This window comes from Nuphar pumila, chromosome 9 (genome assembly GCF_984573655.1).
Source record: "Nuphar pumila chromosome 9, dmNupPumi1.hap1.1, whole genome shotgun sequence".
NCBI lineage: Eukaryota > Viridiplantae > Streptophyta > Magnoliopsida > Nymphaeales > Nymphaeaceae > Nuphar > Nuphar pumila.
The window spans coordinates 2,574,726-2,591,928 of record NC_143257.1 but is presented as its reverse complement, the minus strand read 5'-3'; the positions used below and the strand labels follow the sequence as shown (position 1 = coordinate 2,591,928).

Sequence of the window (17,203 nt, the reverse complement as noted above, 5' to 3'; positions counted from 1 at the left end):
TACCCGCACATATGGTGTAAATAAAGTGCAACACAATCGGAAATGAATGACCCAGTACTCAACTTCCATAACCTACGTCATTTGCCCATGCCCGGGCATAGATAAACAATCACCCCATTTGTGTGGGAAAGAAGATTGGAAAACTGATTCTCTATGCAGGTAAGAAAGATCACATATTATCGGATTTGATTCCAATTGGGTTATCCCCCCCACCTTGGCTACCAAGAAAAACATCAGAATCTGTGGAAGTAGATGCCAAACATTATTGCACTGATACTTCCATCATATAACAGTTCAAGATGGAGAGAACAAGTGAAGAGGGTATTCTGAAGAATGAATCATAAATTAGAGATAGTTCAATGATAATATAACCGATTGATACATTGACTCAACAATATTTGGATCTATACATGAACAAAATGTACTTTTTCATGGCAGCAATACCAAAACTTACCACCGTGGGTTTCCACAATGCATCACAAAACTCATCAACCTATCTATAACTCAATAGCAGATAGCAGACAACTTAACGGATGGTGGCAGATGCATATCGATATACAGGTGGTCGAAGAGAGCGCGTTCTTCAGATGGGGGAATCAGAAAGAAGCATTTTCATCGTCTCGTACGTCATGAAGACTATGCCAACACTTGGAACAACCTTGTAGTATTCAGGAAGAATTCCTCTGTACAATCCACGAAACCCTTCAGTCCGCACTATATGTGCAAATGTCCCCAAAATCCCTGTATTATAAACACGAGCCCGACCCCCAGCCCCTTCCAACTGCTTCCGCCGCCTCACCAGATCAAGAGGGAATGTCGCTGTTAATCATATCAAAAGAATTGTCCACACAGTGAGAACACAAATAATGTTTGTTTTTCTGGCTAAAGGGTTACCCTAAAAATGCAAGGTAGAAGACAAGACTAGACACTGCATTATCTCCAGCTTATTTGTAAATGCACACAAAAATTGACACCACTGATTGCTATTATAAAAATTCCACTTTTTTTGGTATAGCCATCGGATATTTCCTAATCCAGTTATGCCAGCATAGATTATGAATTGGTCAGGTGCGCTGGTAAATATGCAAATGCAGGCAATTTCCTACAGGGCCAATGTGGCAAGAAACTGAGAAGCTAAAAAAGAATATGTAAGCGGGTGTGTTCTTCCTAGCCTGTGCAATTTACTTAAATGAAGTGCATCATTCAACTTCGAGACACATGCATGCTCATAAAGTAAATCTCAGTGAGAAATTACTAGAATAACTATGGGCATTATTGCCTTCCCACAACAGGACTTAAAACAGGAAGGAAACCCATAAAGTAAACATAAGGGAAAACCCATCAGGCACATTCAATTGCCATGGAGATCAGCGGATCTCTTGGCTCGAAGAAGGGTCTGGCATGGGGTGCATACCAGATTGGACCCTCAAGCAAATGAGGATATGAGATCCCTAAAGCCACACGAATCAGAAGTTTTCTGATCAGGTTCAGGAAGGGGGGTGTCTCAAACCAGGAAACCAAGGATCTATTCATGTTGTTTCGGATCTAAGATCCTAGGCAGTTCAGACTCACCATTATGGAAGCCTGGAGATGTGAAGCGATCTTAGAAAACTACATACATGAGCTTGAAATCTTCCTCAAAGGAGAAGGAATATAGCAGAAGCAAATACTATGACCCTGAATCAATGTGAGAAAATTATGTTGAGACTAATGATGCTTAGTGTGGTCAAATTATTATTATCATAGACACTGGAAAATCCAACCCGAGCCTGAACCTAGTTTTGGTGCAGGCGAAAACTCCTGTACAGCTCCCCCCGACTCTGCGCTACATCCACTTAATTCCAATGAGGTAAGGGACACCCCATCACAAACACCACACCACCCCAATCATGTTTAGAACTGTGAATGTCTCATGACAGGTAACACCAGCAGTCAAGTTGTTTAATACCATGCTTGCCTTAATAATGCACTCATATGCTCCTCAAAAATCTAAGTCCCATAATTCTAGCATGGATTGTACTCTTGGATGACATAAGCAATCGTATGGGGATGCCAATAGATAGATGGCCTCTACAACAACAAGAACGACAAAGCTATAAAAATGGATGAAATGCTTGTATTTGACAATTGACTTGCACTTGCATGCATCTAATAAACATGATTACAATATCATATCAGAAAGTCTAATTAAAAATGTGGTGGATGTGAAAATGCCATGCCAGAGTAAGCATGTAGACAGGCATCATCATTTATCTGTAAATATTTCATATCGATTAGGTTTAATAATAGTTACATGTGCAGCCATGTGGCTCACTTAGGCACCCTAGGCATGGGGCTCCAAGCCCAAGCATTGGGTGCCTAGGAACTTGCCTGGCCAAGTTAGCCAACACCTAGGCACCTTTTGACTGCCTCGTTCTATTGACTGCATAGAGTTTAATGCCATATGCCCATATGCACTAAACAAGGTGGCATAATATTAAACCCTCACTGCCCACACCTTCATTTCTGACAAACTATTGTCTTTGAATACTTGTAGGCTATGTCACACTGACTCGTTAAAAAGGCTGCCGCACCAGCCTCGACCCGATGCGATGCGGGTGCCGGTGCAGTCAAACCCCCCGGGTGCAGTCAACCCACACCCAGGATTATATTTGTCCAAGATGGACTCAGTCAACTTTGACCAAGTCCATTTTGGTCCAATTTAAAAAAAAAATGGGTGGGGTGGGGAGTAGAGCACGATCGCGACCTCCTCCTCCCCACTCCCCCGACTCTTCCTTGTTAAGAAATGATTCAACACACTATCAATAGATCCCACTATTTCTCTCTTTAAATACAAGGGGTCTAGGGCAACCTATTTTGGATATGCAGAAATTAGGGATTTATATCAAGTTAGAAATCTGGTTCCACACTTCTCCAACACACCTCCCCCCTCCTCGACTCCTCCTCCCCGACTCCTTCTCTTCTTCTTCAGACAGCGACGACAATGACAAGAAAGACGGATTTTAGGTACCTCTCTCTCTCTCTCTCTCTCCTCCTGTCATTCAACTCCTTCCTTCACCTCCTCCTCCTGTCTTTCTTCTTCTTTCTCCGCCTCCCTTTGATGCCTTCTTCTTGCTTTCTTCTTCTTCCTTCTCCTCCTTCCCTGCTGAATTGATGATATGATAATTGTTTTATTGCATGAATTTATGCACGATGATTTGATCATTGTTTTTATTTCATTAGTGTTAACTTAAAACTGTTAAAATTATATATATATATATATATCCTACCCGCACACAAGTTTTTTTAAAGTGCTGCATAGCCGCATCTACATCCGTATCGACACCCGCATCTATGTGACATAGTTTGTAGGACATCCAAAGAAGACTATTTTGTGAAAAAATTTGGTTAAGGATAGTATATAGAGGGATAATGTGGGAAAGTGGAGTGGAGTGTAATAAATAAATAAAAAAAACAATTAAAATAACATGATTCAAGACATACATGTTAAACTTCCTAAAACAATTCATATTTAAGCACTATAAGGCAGAGAGAAGTACTTAAAAGTGGTAGCTCAAATCACAGAAACTATGAATGAAAAAATAAAAAAGCTACGGATGTGTAAAAATGAAATGAAACACTACTAATGTAATCCTGAGTACCTGTTGAAGATGCGATGCCTGAGAGACTTCCAGAAGCTAGGCTCACAAGGAGAGGAGAATCACTTGGCCTATAGTCAAAAAAGAAAAAAAGACATCAGAAAACTACATTGTTTCTTAACCAAAAGTTAAACATGCATTTAAGTTGAACTAGGAAAAAGGATTCAATACCTTCGCAATTGCCAAGAAGATCTCAGAGTTTCATAAACACAAAAGCTGATGGCTATGCTGGGACCCACCCCCTGTATCATGAAAATTAATCTATCAATTTCAATACATAAAGTTATCAAAGCACAACAGAAAAGAACAATGAGTACAAAAGAAAGATGAGCTTACCAGAAGAGTAGCCCCCATTCCCTTATACAGCCCTCTAATACCCTCATCTCTGCAAATGGTGTAAAGTGAATGTGATATGCCTCTATAGTAGATTACATTAGTCTGCAAGGTTGTAGATGCAATCAGTTAGGCTGTTCTCAAACAATTCATAAGGCCAAACAAATAGAGTAGAATGTAGCACATGGTATACAAATAACTATATAAATGAATGATGTCATGTCTATCACCATTTTAACCCCCAGCTCCAAAATTTGATCTTATGGGTTAACATATTTTCCAGTGGATAATAGCAAGTTCCATATCAAATCTTTCTGGCATTAAATCTCAATATGGGACTCTTTTTTTTCTGAAAAAGAAATGGATGAGCTGTGGAAATGGAAGTTTGGAAAGCTAGAGGAAAGCCGGCATGGGATTTGAAGCGGTATTCTCTCAATTATAATAGTGAGACTTTACCATCAACTTATCTGATTCGACCACAATGTGGTCAATAGATATGTACATGCAAAAGAAATACTATGAATAAAATACATAAGACTGTTATTACCCGAATAACCCAAACATTTAGGAATGATCAAGACCGGTGCTTTCCTTTCATTGGTTCTGTTTCTGTTCGATGCCCGAGCAGTCAACCAGATCAGGCTCGGTTACTGATAAGGGAATCGTGACACTTTCAACATAGATACCATTCTGTCCATCTTTATAAATGCTTCAAACAAGCATCTTAGCACATTGATGGCAAATACTGAACTTTCCAATCAACAATACATGCAGAACCCCAACCAAAACTTTCAGCCCTTGATTTATCTTTAATAAGACAACATATAAAACATACTCAAGATACATGTTTTCTGGCTGGTGAAAAGTTCATTCAACTTATAAATAGCATGAAATTGCAAAGTTTATAAATGGCATTCACACTTTTGCGGTTAATTTTTCAGCACTCTAACTAGTACTTTGGCATGAATGAGGCCTAAGGCTAGGCATCCACAAAAAGATGACTAGAATATCTACTGCAAGCTTTTTTTATGAGTATCACCATGGACATCCTTTTAGTTTCCAATGCAGTCATGGTAGCCTTTTTCATTATTTCCTACAGATTCATTGTCACTGAAACCCCACCAATTCTCTTCACTTACCAGATTCATGTATCAGACTTTGCAAAAGTCCATTTTCTGGCATCAGTGATGAAATATCCCTTGATTAATTCCTTCCATTAATTAGACAGATACTAAAAAAAATGCAGAAGAAAATCTACAATAGACAATCATAATAGGAACGGAGTCCACAGACAAGCTAATCTCCAATCAGAAAAGATACCTAGAAAAAAAAGCGACTCCTCCAAAAACAATACCCTTTTTTCTGACAGGCATCCAAAAAAGATATTGATTGAAATGCAGTAACAGCTTTTTAACATGCTGCCAGTTTATAGTTTCAATTAGTCATTGAACAACAACAACAACTACGCCTTCATCCCAAAACAATTGGGGTTGGCGATATGAACCAAAAAAGAAAATTATTCTAGGTCTTCCACATGAATCCTTCTCCTCCAATCATTTTTATCCAATGCCATGTCCTCGGTGAGGTTCAAAGCATTCATATCCTTTCCTATCACCTCCATCCATGTCTTCCTAGAACTACCCCGACCTCTTTTAACTAATATATTTTCCCATTTCTCCATCCTTCTAACTGGAGCATCATTAGGCCTTCGCCGAATATGTCCAAACCACCGTAAACGATTCTCTCTCATCTTATTTTCAATGGGTGCAGCGCCTACCTTCTTACGTATCTCCTCGTTCCGAATCTTATCTTTTATTGTATTTCCACACATCCATCTCAGCATACGCATCTCAGCTACACTCATTTTTTGAATATGATGTCTCTTGGCAGCCCAACATTCCGTACCATATAGTAAAGCGGGCCTAATAGTCGTCCTATAAAACTTTCTCTTCAACCGCAATGGCATTCTACGATCGCACAATACTCCAGTTGCACTCTTCCATTTCATCCACCCAACCTTTATCCTATGATTTACATCTCCATCAATTTCTCCATACTTTTGAATGATAGATCCCAAATATTTGAAACAATCATCCACCGGTATTTCTTGCTCACCAAGCTTCACTACACTCCCATCACTACTTCGTTGCTTACTAAATCGACATTCCATGTATTCTATCTTACTCTTACTCAACTTAAAACCTCTTGCTTCCAATGTCTGTCTCCATAATTCTAACTTAGCATTAACCCCAGCTCTAGACTCATCAATCAAAACAATATCATCAGCAAACAACATACACCACGGCACATTTTCTTGAATTGGTCCCGTAAGCTCATCCATCACTATAGCAAATAGGAAAGGGCTTAAAGCAGATCCTTGATGTAACCCAACCGTTATAAGAAAATTGGTTGTCACCCCTCCACAAGTGCGGACATTGGTTACTACTCCTTCATACATATCTTTAATTATACTAATGTACTTGAGAGAAACACCTTTCTTCATCATTGTCCACCAGAGAACGTCACTAGGTACTCTATCGTATGCCTTCTCCAAATCAATAAAAACCATATGCAAATCTTTGTTCCTCTCTCTATTTCTCTCAATAAGTTGTCTAAGAAGATGTATAGCTTCCATAGTTAATCTTTCAGGCATACAACCAAATTGATTCTCTGATATCATGACAACCTTCCTCAACCTAGACTCAATCACCCTCTCCCAAAGTTTCATAGTATGACTCATGAGTTTTATACCACGATAGTTTGTACAATCTTGTATATCACCCCTATTCTTATATAAAGGCACCAAAGTACTCTTCCTCCACTCATTAGGCATTTTATTTGTCCGTCAAATCTTGTTAAAAAGATTTGTCAACCATTCTAAACCTTTCTCTTCCAAGCATTTCCAAGCCTCGATAGGAATACCATCTGGGCCAACTGCCCTTCTTGATTTCATTTTCTTCAAAGCCTCTGCAATTTCTTTCTTTTGAATCTTGCGCATGAAGTCACGATTCATCTCATGAAAAGGAATGGAGAAGTCTACCAGATCCTGAGCATGACTTTTATTAAATAGCTTATCAAAATAATCTTTTCATCTCTCCTTAATCTCCTCATCTTTGACTAAAACCCCTTGCGTTTCATCTTTGATACATCTAACCATACCCAGATCCCTCGATTTCCTATCTCTCATCTTTGCAAGCCTATAAATATCCTTCTCGCCCTCTTTGGTATCCAACTTGTCATAAACCTCCTTATATACCTTATCCATTGCGTTCCGAACTACTTTTTTAGCTTCCTTCTTTGCTATCATATACTTCTCCAAATTCTTATTATCACGACTCTTACTTAGATTTCTATATCACTCTTTTTTAACCTTAATAGCTAATTTGACATCCTCGTTGTGTAGCTACACTTTCTCCCGGTATAACCTTACAATCGATGCAACAACCTCTATCTCTCTTTCTAAGTAGGAAAAAATCTATCTGACTCGTATTAACCCCACTTTTAAATGTTACTAGGTGAGACTCCCTCTTCCTAAACCAAGTGTTTGCTAAGATCATATCATAGGACAAACCAAAATCTAAATTTTTTTCTCCACTCTCGTTTCTTTCTCCTATACCATAGCCTCCATGGATACTCTCAAATCCATCCCTACTAATGCCTACATGCCCATTAAGGTCACCGCCGATGAAAAGCCCTTCTCCATAAGATATCCCTTGTACTTCTCCATCTAAATCTTCCCAAAATTGACACTTAATGGAATCATCTAAACCTACTTGAGGTGCATAAACACTAATAATATTAATAATATCCGTACCTAATACTAATTTAATAAGTAAAATCCTATCACCCTTCCTACGGACCTCAACTGCATTATCTATAAACTCACGACTCATAACAATCCCTACTCCATTCCTATTCCTATTTATTCCTGTATACCAAATCTTATATCCCCAAGGTTCTATCACTTTTGCTTTCTCACCTACCCATTTGGTCTCTTGTAGACATAAAATATCAATCTTTCTCCTACACATAACATCTACTAACTCTACCAACTTACCAGTTAAAGGCCCTATGTTCCAATTGGTCATTGAAGACTCATTAAAACAAAAGCAGTAAAAGGGCGATCTTTGGGTAGATGCCTCAAGTATAAAAAGAAGAAGCTCACCTGCTCTTAGCTACTTTCACTATCAGAGCAATTCAGACGTAATAGAGCAGATGATAATGTAATTGTACATGAAGGTGAATTCCGAATGTAGAGACACTAATAAGGAACCACATGAACAATGAAAAATAAAGTTGTAAACAAACAACTATCTGAAGTCAGAAACCGCTTGTCTAGAAAGAACAACACCTTTAAGTCAATACGCCAGTTATGCATAGTTTTATTCATAACATTTCATGCTTGGCGAAACAAATAAAGCATGCAAAAAACATAAATGAACACTCTTTGATCAATAAAATGACAGCAGTGGCATTCATTTGTTAGACGGCTGGTTCCAAACAATTATCTCAAACAGAAAATCAAGCAAATCACCTGGGCAGCAAGCCGTGTCCTAACAAGGTCCAGTGGATACGTCATAGAAGCTGCTGTTATTCCTGATAAACCACCACCAACAAGGCGCACAAAAAGGTCTGCACTCACATTTTCGTTATGTCTATCCAATCCAGGAACTGACTGTAGCATCTGCAATGAAAAAAAGTCTTCTAGTTACCAACTAAAATTTATTGGAAATGGAAGGACATTAAAAAAAACAACAAACTCTACTGACATTTTTGTAACGTTCATATGCATAAAAGCTGATTGATGAGTATGGAAGGCGATGAACTATCGTAACCAAATTTCCTTTCCAAAATGCTCTAAAACCTTCTTCATAAACAATACGAGAAGCCTCACGCCATATGCTGGTCTTGCTCAAAGTAGCAACATCAGAGTGCATGCCTTGTACCTAAATGAGATGACAGTGTTAAAATAGGATAAAAATATTAGCATATCATACTAATGGCATAAATGGGTATCTAAAATAGTTTTATAGGTAGTGCTAGGGAAGTTATGGGAAAGCCCAAGGTTGTAAGTATCCTACCATTACCCGTCTCGGTCGGGCCTAAGAAAAGATATGTATCGTAAAAAATCGTAACTTTTTAATAAAAAAATTCAAAAAATAGAAAAATAGCAAAAATTCTAAAAAAAATCATAGCACATGAAACAATGATGAATTGCACAAAACCATAAAATCACATATGGAGCATTTATGCCTCTATGAGCTACATAAGACATCATCAAACATCAACTATCTCACAAGAACAATGGAAAATATTAAATATCTTGCAATTACACAAATGGTGGAAATGCACTCTTACTTGAGCAAACCGCAAAAGCCCTCTCCCTTGCACATAGATTGGCCCCCAAATCGCTTTCGTGCCTCCTAGGGTGTGTGGATACCCATCCAATGGCCTCTACACAAATGAGGAAGTCAACCCTCAAGGTGTCTTTAAAACCCAAAAATAAAAAATATGATTCAGCTCTTTTTAAAGTACGTCGAAGATGTATCGTATGATACACCCTGTATCCTATGTCAAATGGGTGTGGGTGCGGGGGTGCGGCCTGGCAAAAATGTAATATATATATATATATATATATATATATATATATATATATATATATATATATATATAATTTTGAAGTTTTAACAATTAACATTATCATAATTTAACAGTTAACATTGTCCCTGTTGGCAGGGGAGGGGTCGAGCCCCCTCCCTGCGCTCCCTGTTGGGAGGGGAGGGGCCGAGCCCCTCCTTGTCCTCCCTCTTTGTGGAGGGGAGGGGTCGAGCCCCCTCCCTGTCCTCCTTCTTTGTGCAGGGGAGGGGCTGAGCCCCTCCCTGCACTCTCTGTTGGCAAGGGAGGGGTCGAGCCCCCTCCCTGCACCCTCTTTGTGCAGGGGAGGGGTCAAGCCCCCTCCCTACGCCCTCTTTGTGTAGGGGAGGGGCCGAGCCCCCTCCCTGCGCCCTCTTTGTGCAGGGGAGGGGTCGAAGAGGAGAGGAGGAGATCAGAGGGAGTCAGAGAGAAGAGAGCGTACCTTAAGAGGAGAGCAAAAGCGGAGCGGTCGATGGCGGCGTGGGGGTCCGACGGAGGATTCAGAAGGAGAGGAAGGGAGGATTAGGGCAAAAAAAAATTGCCCTAATGCTCCCCATCGCAGCGTATTTCATCGGGTGTAAAATTTTTTTTTAAAGTCTAAAAATTAGACACAAATGACCTTGGGTGCGTTGACCGCACCGGGTGCCGCACTCGCGTCGCGTCGACGTGGGTGCGGCATCCAGTTTGTCGAGTCCCTGTGACATATACGATACAGGGTTGTGTCATACGATATACGATACACACTCTATCACAATCCGAGTGTGTATCGTATCAATTTTGCCCATAGTTATGATATCTATCATACCACATCGTACATCGTTTTTGCCCATAGTTATGATATCTATCGTACTGTATTATACGATACGGTACGATACTTACAAGTTACAACATTGGAAAAACCACCTCGTACACATTAGTAAATGTTGTTAATTGAAAGAAAAGTGAGGATCTCCAAACCACTGTAAAAATATTGGAGTCTGGATCATATCGGAGGTGCCCTACGCTATGTCATAAAGATTCGGGTCGTAGAGAAGCAACGGGAAATTTTGATATGTGCATTGCAGCCCGTAGCACTTCCTCATGACTCCTTTATTTCCACATCCTTGGCCAAAGAGGATTATCTTTTCAACATCACTATTAATCAAGGGATATGATCTACAACACCAACATCGAGGCTCTCAATTGTGGGCATATTCTTCAACCAGCTCTTTGAAGACCTAAAAGTCTTTAATATTGTGCCCATGTCACGATGGAATTTGAAATATTTTATAGGCAATGGTTGGAAAAGCTACTTGAATTGCACTGGCACTTGAAGATATCAAAGTAGGTCACAAGTCCTGATGCATGAGATATCTATGTTTTGGATCGAAGAAGCCACAACCCTTGATTGTTGCTTTGGATGCATGATGCAGCACTCTACCATCACTTTGTGATGGTTCTTACCACACGTTGAACTTTTATCTAAGAAGGAATTCACTAATAAGCAAATGCAATGTCAAAGACTTTGGACAAGGATGATGCCAACTCTCTCATACAGTAAATTATGCTAAAGGCAAGGGTTAACCAACCAGAATTTCCTAACTAAACTGTAAAGCACATCTTCCTAGAGACAAAAAAAATCGTGGACTATTGTCTGTTGAAGGCTGTTTGCAGATCTCCAAAATAAAAGTTAATTGTGGTGAGTTAAACATCATAAAGGAATGCAAACATATGCACAGAAATATATAAAGAAGTTAAACAACTAAAATGGCCCTAACAGGACACAGAAAAGATAAAACTCTGTCCTAGCATTCAGTACACCCTGAAATTTTAAGAGCTGAAATCAAATCCAAGAGTGCCACGAAGCATCTTTGATTAAAAAGGGCAGCCTTCTACCCTCTTTGGCCCACCTCATGCAAGCTTTCAACAAAAAGATCTAAAAAATTCATGCTCAAAGGATGGCTATCCTACTCATTTAGCAAGTGCCCGTAAAACTTTTACAGAAGCTCGTGAACTTTCAACATGGAACCACAGTCAAAAACTTACTGACACTAATTAAAGTCTATTTGTATATTGGTGGAGAATCTAAATGAAAATTTGAAGTACCAGATCAGTGGCCTTCTACGTCAAAAATGCAATTTCTGGGAACTTGTCAGCGAGGGAATATCTCAGGGTACTTTCCAAAGACATATACTCTCTCAGAAATCTGAGAAAAAATCTCGCATGTTCTCAGTTCCAGTACTTACAAGTTTTGGCACACTATGAGGCTAATCCCATGATAATGTTAGGTGATAGTGCCTGTCGCATAATTCATAAAGCTATAGCATACACAGATATCATAAGCAATAACGAGCAAAGAAACCCCATTCTGTGCGAGTTCTAGCGCATACCATCCTACAACAACCTTCCGTGTCCCTCATTTCTACCACCAACCCAAAATTCACCCCAAAATGGCAAGATTATCAATTGACACCCGACCTTTCTAATTAGACTAGCCCAACAATCACAAATCAAGTGAAAGTTTCACATCAATAACAAGATAACTTCAAGAAATCACAATCTTGCATCAATATCACCATCAAAATCGGTTTATTCGCCAAAATTTCTGATTCTTGAGCTAGGGTTTCGAAATTCAAACTCTTTTCAGAAAGAAAAGGGAAAAAAAACTAAGAAACGAAGGAGATCTGTAGGGAGGGGAAAGGGATGAACCTGGAAGAGGATGGTGAGGCGGGCGAGCGGCGCGGTGCAGGTCTTGCTGACGGCGCCGGCGATGCCGCCGGCGAGGAGCTGGGAGATGGTTCCGATCTGCGACTGCTGGACGGAGTGGGCGTACTTCCTGACGCCGGCACGGTCGAGGCCGCCGGCGGAGTTGAGCGACTGCGAGCACGCGTAGAGGTGCGCCCTCGCCTGGTGGTGGTGGCGGTGGAGCCTCCCCTCCGCCGCCGCCGCCGCCGCCGCCTCCGTTTGCATAGCTAAAAGGAAACCCCCCTCTCTCCCTCTCTCCCTCTCTCCCTCTCTCCTTCTCCCACTAAAAGCCACCAATCTGTTCCCGAAGACTCTAGAAAACCCTAGCTCCGAACTCAAACCCTAACCCTTCAATCTCTCCCCCTCTCTCTCTCTCTCTCGCTCGCTCGCTTGCTTCTTCTGCACGCTTCCGAAGGGAGAAGGGAGCTCGGGAGTGCGAAGATTAGTGTTTGGGAGTCGTGGGAGTTGGTGGGGGACGAATCCGAGAATTGTTGGAGAAAAAACAAAAAGGAAACGGGAAAGATCTGGGGAAACCCTAAAGTCCACGGACCTTTGCTTCTCTACCGGATATTCTTCCGACCCGGTTTATTATCGATACGGGTCTCGTTCTGATGAATCGTTCTCAAGTAGGGGTGTCAATGCTTCAGGTTTGACCCGTACCAAACACTATCGAGTTAGGGTTTGGTGATAAAAAAAGGAGGCCCAACTATAGAGTCAGGGTGTGAAATTTCATATCAGACCCGGGTCTGACCTGAGTTCCGATTAGGATTTGTTATTTTTCATTATAGAAAGATAAAAAATATTATTTTAGTGGGTATGAATCAGGTCTGGTTCATGTAATTTTTGTAGGAACCAGGTATGTTTTTTCTTCTGATAGATCCAATTCGACCTGAGCTAGGACCTGGTACAATACAAGCACCTTAAAGTCAGATCCAGGTTCAGACTCATCTGCATCCAAACCAGGTCTGACCTCTCTACCTCAAGGGATAGTCTGTCCTCGGTTCCAGATTCAAACCTGTTTTTAGGTGGTGTTTGGGTTTTGCACTGGTTGAGAATTACAATCATAACTTGCATTTTCTCATTTTCTCATGCTTCTAAAATCTTGAGAAAGTGCAGTGACTGCGAGCTTCACAGGATCTTGAGAAAATCTAACATGCCCTTATGTTTGCTTTGGTTATATGTGGGGACGAACAATCACAGATGAGAAAGTAAATGATGTCATTGTCGGTCCCAAGGCCAATCTTGTAACCAAGAATCACAGGTTTCAATGAATGAGCATTCTCACGTAACAATCACAGTCACAGCTAAACTTGAGAAAGTGATGTGCTTGTGATTTGCAATCACAGGATCTTGAGAAAATCCAAAAATCATAGACACTTCTGAACATAAATGTAGTGTTAAATATAAGCTCTGCAGGAATCTATGCCATTGAGGTTTTTTCCATAAAGTCGGATTGCCAGGGATGCAAACGGTTCGGATTTGGATAGGATGTCGCCAATACCATATTTGATTAGTTGGATGTTGGTTAAACGGATTTGAATTCGGATTCAGATTTAGATGGTGGAAAACTTCATAATATTTATAAAAATATTTTGCTCCACAAAGCTCAGAAGCCAGGATTTCACCTTAGCATTATCCCTATCTCGGACCGAGCCTTCGGAATGGGGCATGTGCAGTGTAAAGCTGTGAAAATGCATTGAGTGTAGGAACGTGCAATATGTGGATATTGGATCTGTTTTTTTTTTCATGTAAAGGGGTTTGGATATCTGTCAAATTTGAATATTTGTCAGATTCTACAGTAAAAAAGCAAAACCACATCTGCATCCTATTATAATCTGATATGTTTTTGGCTTACTAAATCCAATAAAACAGAATTGGATTCAGTTGAATATCAGATAAAATCCTATTCATTGACATCCCTGCTGATTGCAAAGTTGAGAGGCAATATCATATTTCTGCAAAGGTGAAGGAAGCTTAGGGAAAATAAAGTATATTGCTTCCCAATAAAAGCCAATGTACACTATGGGTTTGGATCTGGATCAGATATCTAATCTAATCACAAGTATTTGGAGGGACACATTCCATAAAAAATGTACTTATAAACAGGTCATATTCTAAACAAATAGGGTTTAGTTGGATCTATATCAGAATCGAATAAATGGGTCAAAACCAGGTCTGTTTCAATCCAGGTTGGGCTCTTGTTCGGCTGGTAAAGAGCTCGTTCAAACTCATAAAATAGGTTTGGCAAGCTGAATGTAAACAATAGGTACATTCTTATTGGCTCTACCTGTATAAACTTGTTAAGTAGTAAGAAATATATTTTAGATATATTTTATATGTATTTTCTTGCAATCCCATTTCTCTCATCTCCAAAACAATGTATTTTCTCGGAAAAAACAGGTTATCTCAAACTTGGCTTGTTTAACTCAGCACTCATTTATGAGGTCAAACTTGGCTTGGCTCACCACAAAAATGATCCGAACTGGAACACTTCATGCTCGGTTCGTTCAATTCGTTTATCAGCCCTAGTGATAGGTGTTGAAAGTAAAGCAAAGTCAGAAATCTTTTTTTTTTTCGAATTTATAACCCCAAAAAATAGCACCGGGCACAAAGACTTGGTGGTGCTCACTACAAGAAAATTGTAGATTTGTGACAGATGATATCCATCGTTAATCTATCGCTAATCCATCGCTAAATTGTTTAGCGACGAATTGACGACGGATAGCGCTCATCATAAATTTTTGGTCGCTAATTAGTGACAACTTATTTGTCGTTACTTCTGTCGCTAATTTGTGACCGATTAACAACAAACATAATCCGTCGTTAAATAAGCAACACATATTTTGTTTTGTGACGGACATTATCCATCGCTACTTCATCGCTAAATTTAAAAAAAAAAAATTTGCTCCCTGTCGGGCGGTATTTCGACAGCAATAAGTGGGACTTGTATCACACCCGACAGGCATTGCTCAGGGTCTTAGACATGAGCAGACCGGCCCGCCACTGCGGGGTCTTCTGCACAGAACCGGCGTGCTCTCCGGCGTCGCCGTCCTCCGATATCAGCTCTGTCGTCCTCCATAAAACTTTTGTCCAACGGCCGCTTTGCCTCGTCGCCGTTCTCCGATATCAGCCCTTCCGCTTTTCTGCTTCCCTTTTCCCTGCCACTTGGCCAGGGATGCCTTGATATGCTTCACCGACGACGGTCGAGGAAATGGCCACCGGAAGAACCTCTGCAGTGTCAATAACCTTGTCGGCGATGGCGTCAACCCGGCCACAACGAACTGCTTTGGGCCCTCCATAAAGAAGTCGTCCGAACTTCGTTGCCCTCCACGAAGAAGTCTGTTTAAATCGAGCGATGGAGAGGTCGGTTTAAATTTTGAACAGGAAAAGAAGAAAAATTTTGCACTCTAAATGGGTCGGTTTAAATTGAAAATTAGTGCTGGATTTAGCGAGAAAATTTTTTTGTTCCTAATCCGTCGCTAATTAGTGACAGATTAGTGAGGGAAAAATTTCCTCGCTAAATTCATCGCTAAAATGTTTTTCTTGTATTGAGAATTAGCGACAAAAAACTGTCGTCGTTAATCCGTCGCTAAATAACGACGGATTAGAGATGAAATTTTTTGTCGTTGCTAATTTCACAAATCATACGAATGTTAACGGTGGACAGTTTTATCTAGCTAATCTATCGCAAATTTACAATAAAAAAAATTCATCACAAATTTTCGTCGCTAATTAACATTTTTCTTGTGATACCTATAACCTAAAAAAATTGCACCTGAAGACCCTGGTCATGCTGTCAGTCATACCTAGTCGTCATGCTGACAGAGGCTAGGACCCTTGCTCCCGAGGCTTATGCTACGCATTGGTTTGCACATAGGGATGACACTTATGAGAATCGAACATTGATTGCCCGTCTAGCAGCCAAGGTCCCACCCCACTAAGCCAACCCACCTTGGGGCTGGTCTTCAAACTTTTGCGAGCAAAGAATCTTATCCAGAATGGCATAATTGCATGCATACTCAAGCGCACACGAAAGCTCAGCAGTAGCATACAAGCACTTAGTGCATAAATGAAAACAAAAGACTTAATGTAATTTACAGAAAGCAGCCCAACTAGTGGGCTATTTACAAAAAAGTTCTTAACATATGGGTAATTACATTTAAATCCTGCTAATTGTGTTTCAAAGACATGCTTGGTCTTAAATTCATTCAATTGACCTTTATTTCTTTTTCGATTTATAACGCGAAGAAACCGCACCCGGCACCAACACCTGATCATGTTGGCTCAGCCTCCCATACCTACGGTCATCGCGCCAACAGTGTAAAACTTCGAGGCTAGAAACCCTACTCTCCGAGCTTATGCTATGGGTTGGCTTGTGCAGAAAGGCGATGCCAATGGTAATTGAACCATGGCTGCCCATCTAGCAGCCAAAGCCCCCACCCCACTTTGCCAAGCCAATGACTAACATGGATGGCATAAAAATGAGATGACTTGCAGTAAAAAAAAACAAAAGACAATGTGAAAAAGTCATTTCACACCTCAATGAAGCATTTCAAGTGAAGGGATGCAAGGGTCCGATCCAGGATGAAAGTTTTGCTATTTTTGGTTGTTCTGGATCCAATTCTGACCCGAATTGCTATGTATTTAGCTGTTTAGTATCCGAACCATTTGTATTCCTAAAAGAAAGTTAGATGACTTTTTGTAACCACTAACCAATTTGGTGCCTTTTTGTACATAGCTGATAAGTTAGGTGACTTTTTTTGTAATTTACTCAAAAACTTAAAATAAGTTAGGTCATCTTATCATCAGATAAGTTTTCCTAGATATGTTATGTTTTATGACTAAGATAATGATATGTATAAACAATTGCTGGT

At 40.2% G+C, this 17,203-nt stretch overlaps 1 protein-coding gene across 1 annotated transcript; it reads right to left on the bottom strand.

Moving 5' to 3' along the window:
- Window positions 1–324: 324 nt before the first annotated feature.
- Window positions 325–12,826, bottom strand: LOC149828200 (uncharacterized). Its single transcript, XM_090017438.1, has 7 exons — window positions 12,294–12,826; window positions 8,741–8,917; window positions 8,506–8,655; window positions 3,975–4,076; window positions 3,810–3,880; window positions 3,642–3,709; window positions 325–819 (listed from the first exon to the last, which is right to left on the bottom strand). Exons 1-7 carry the CDS (start codon window positions 12,552–12,554, stop codon window positions 584–586), a joined length of 1,065 nt encoding a protein of 354 aa, XP_089873564.1. The 5' UTR covers window positions 12,555–12,826; the 3' UTR covers window positions 325–583.
- Window positions 12,827–17,203: the final 4,377 nt, after the last annotated feature.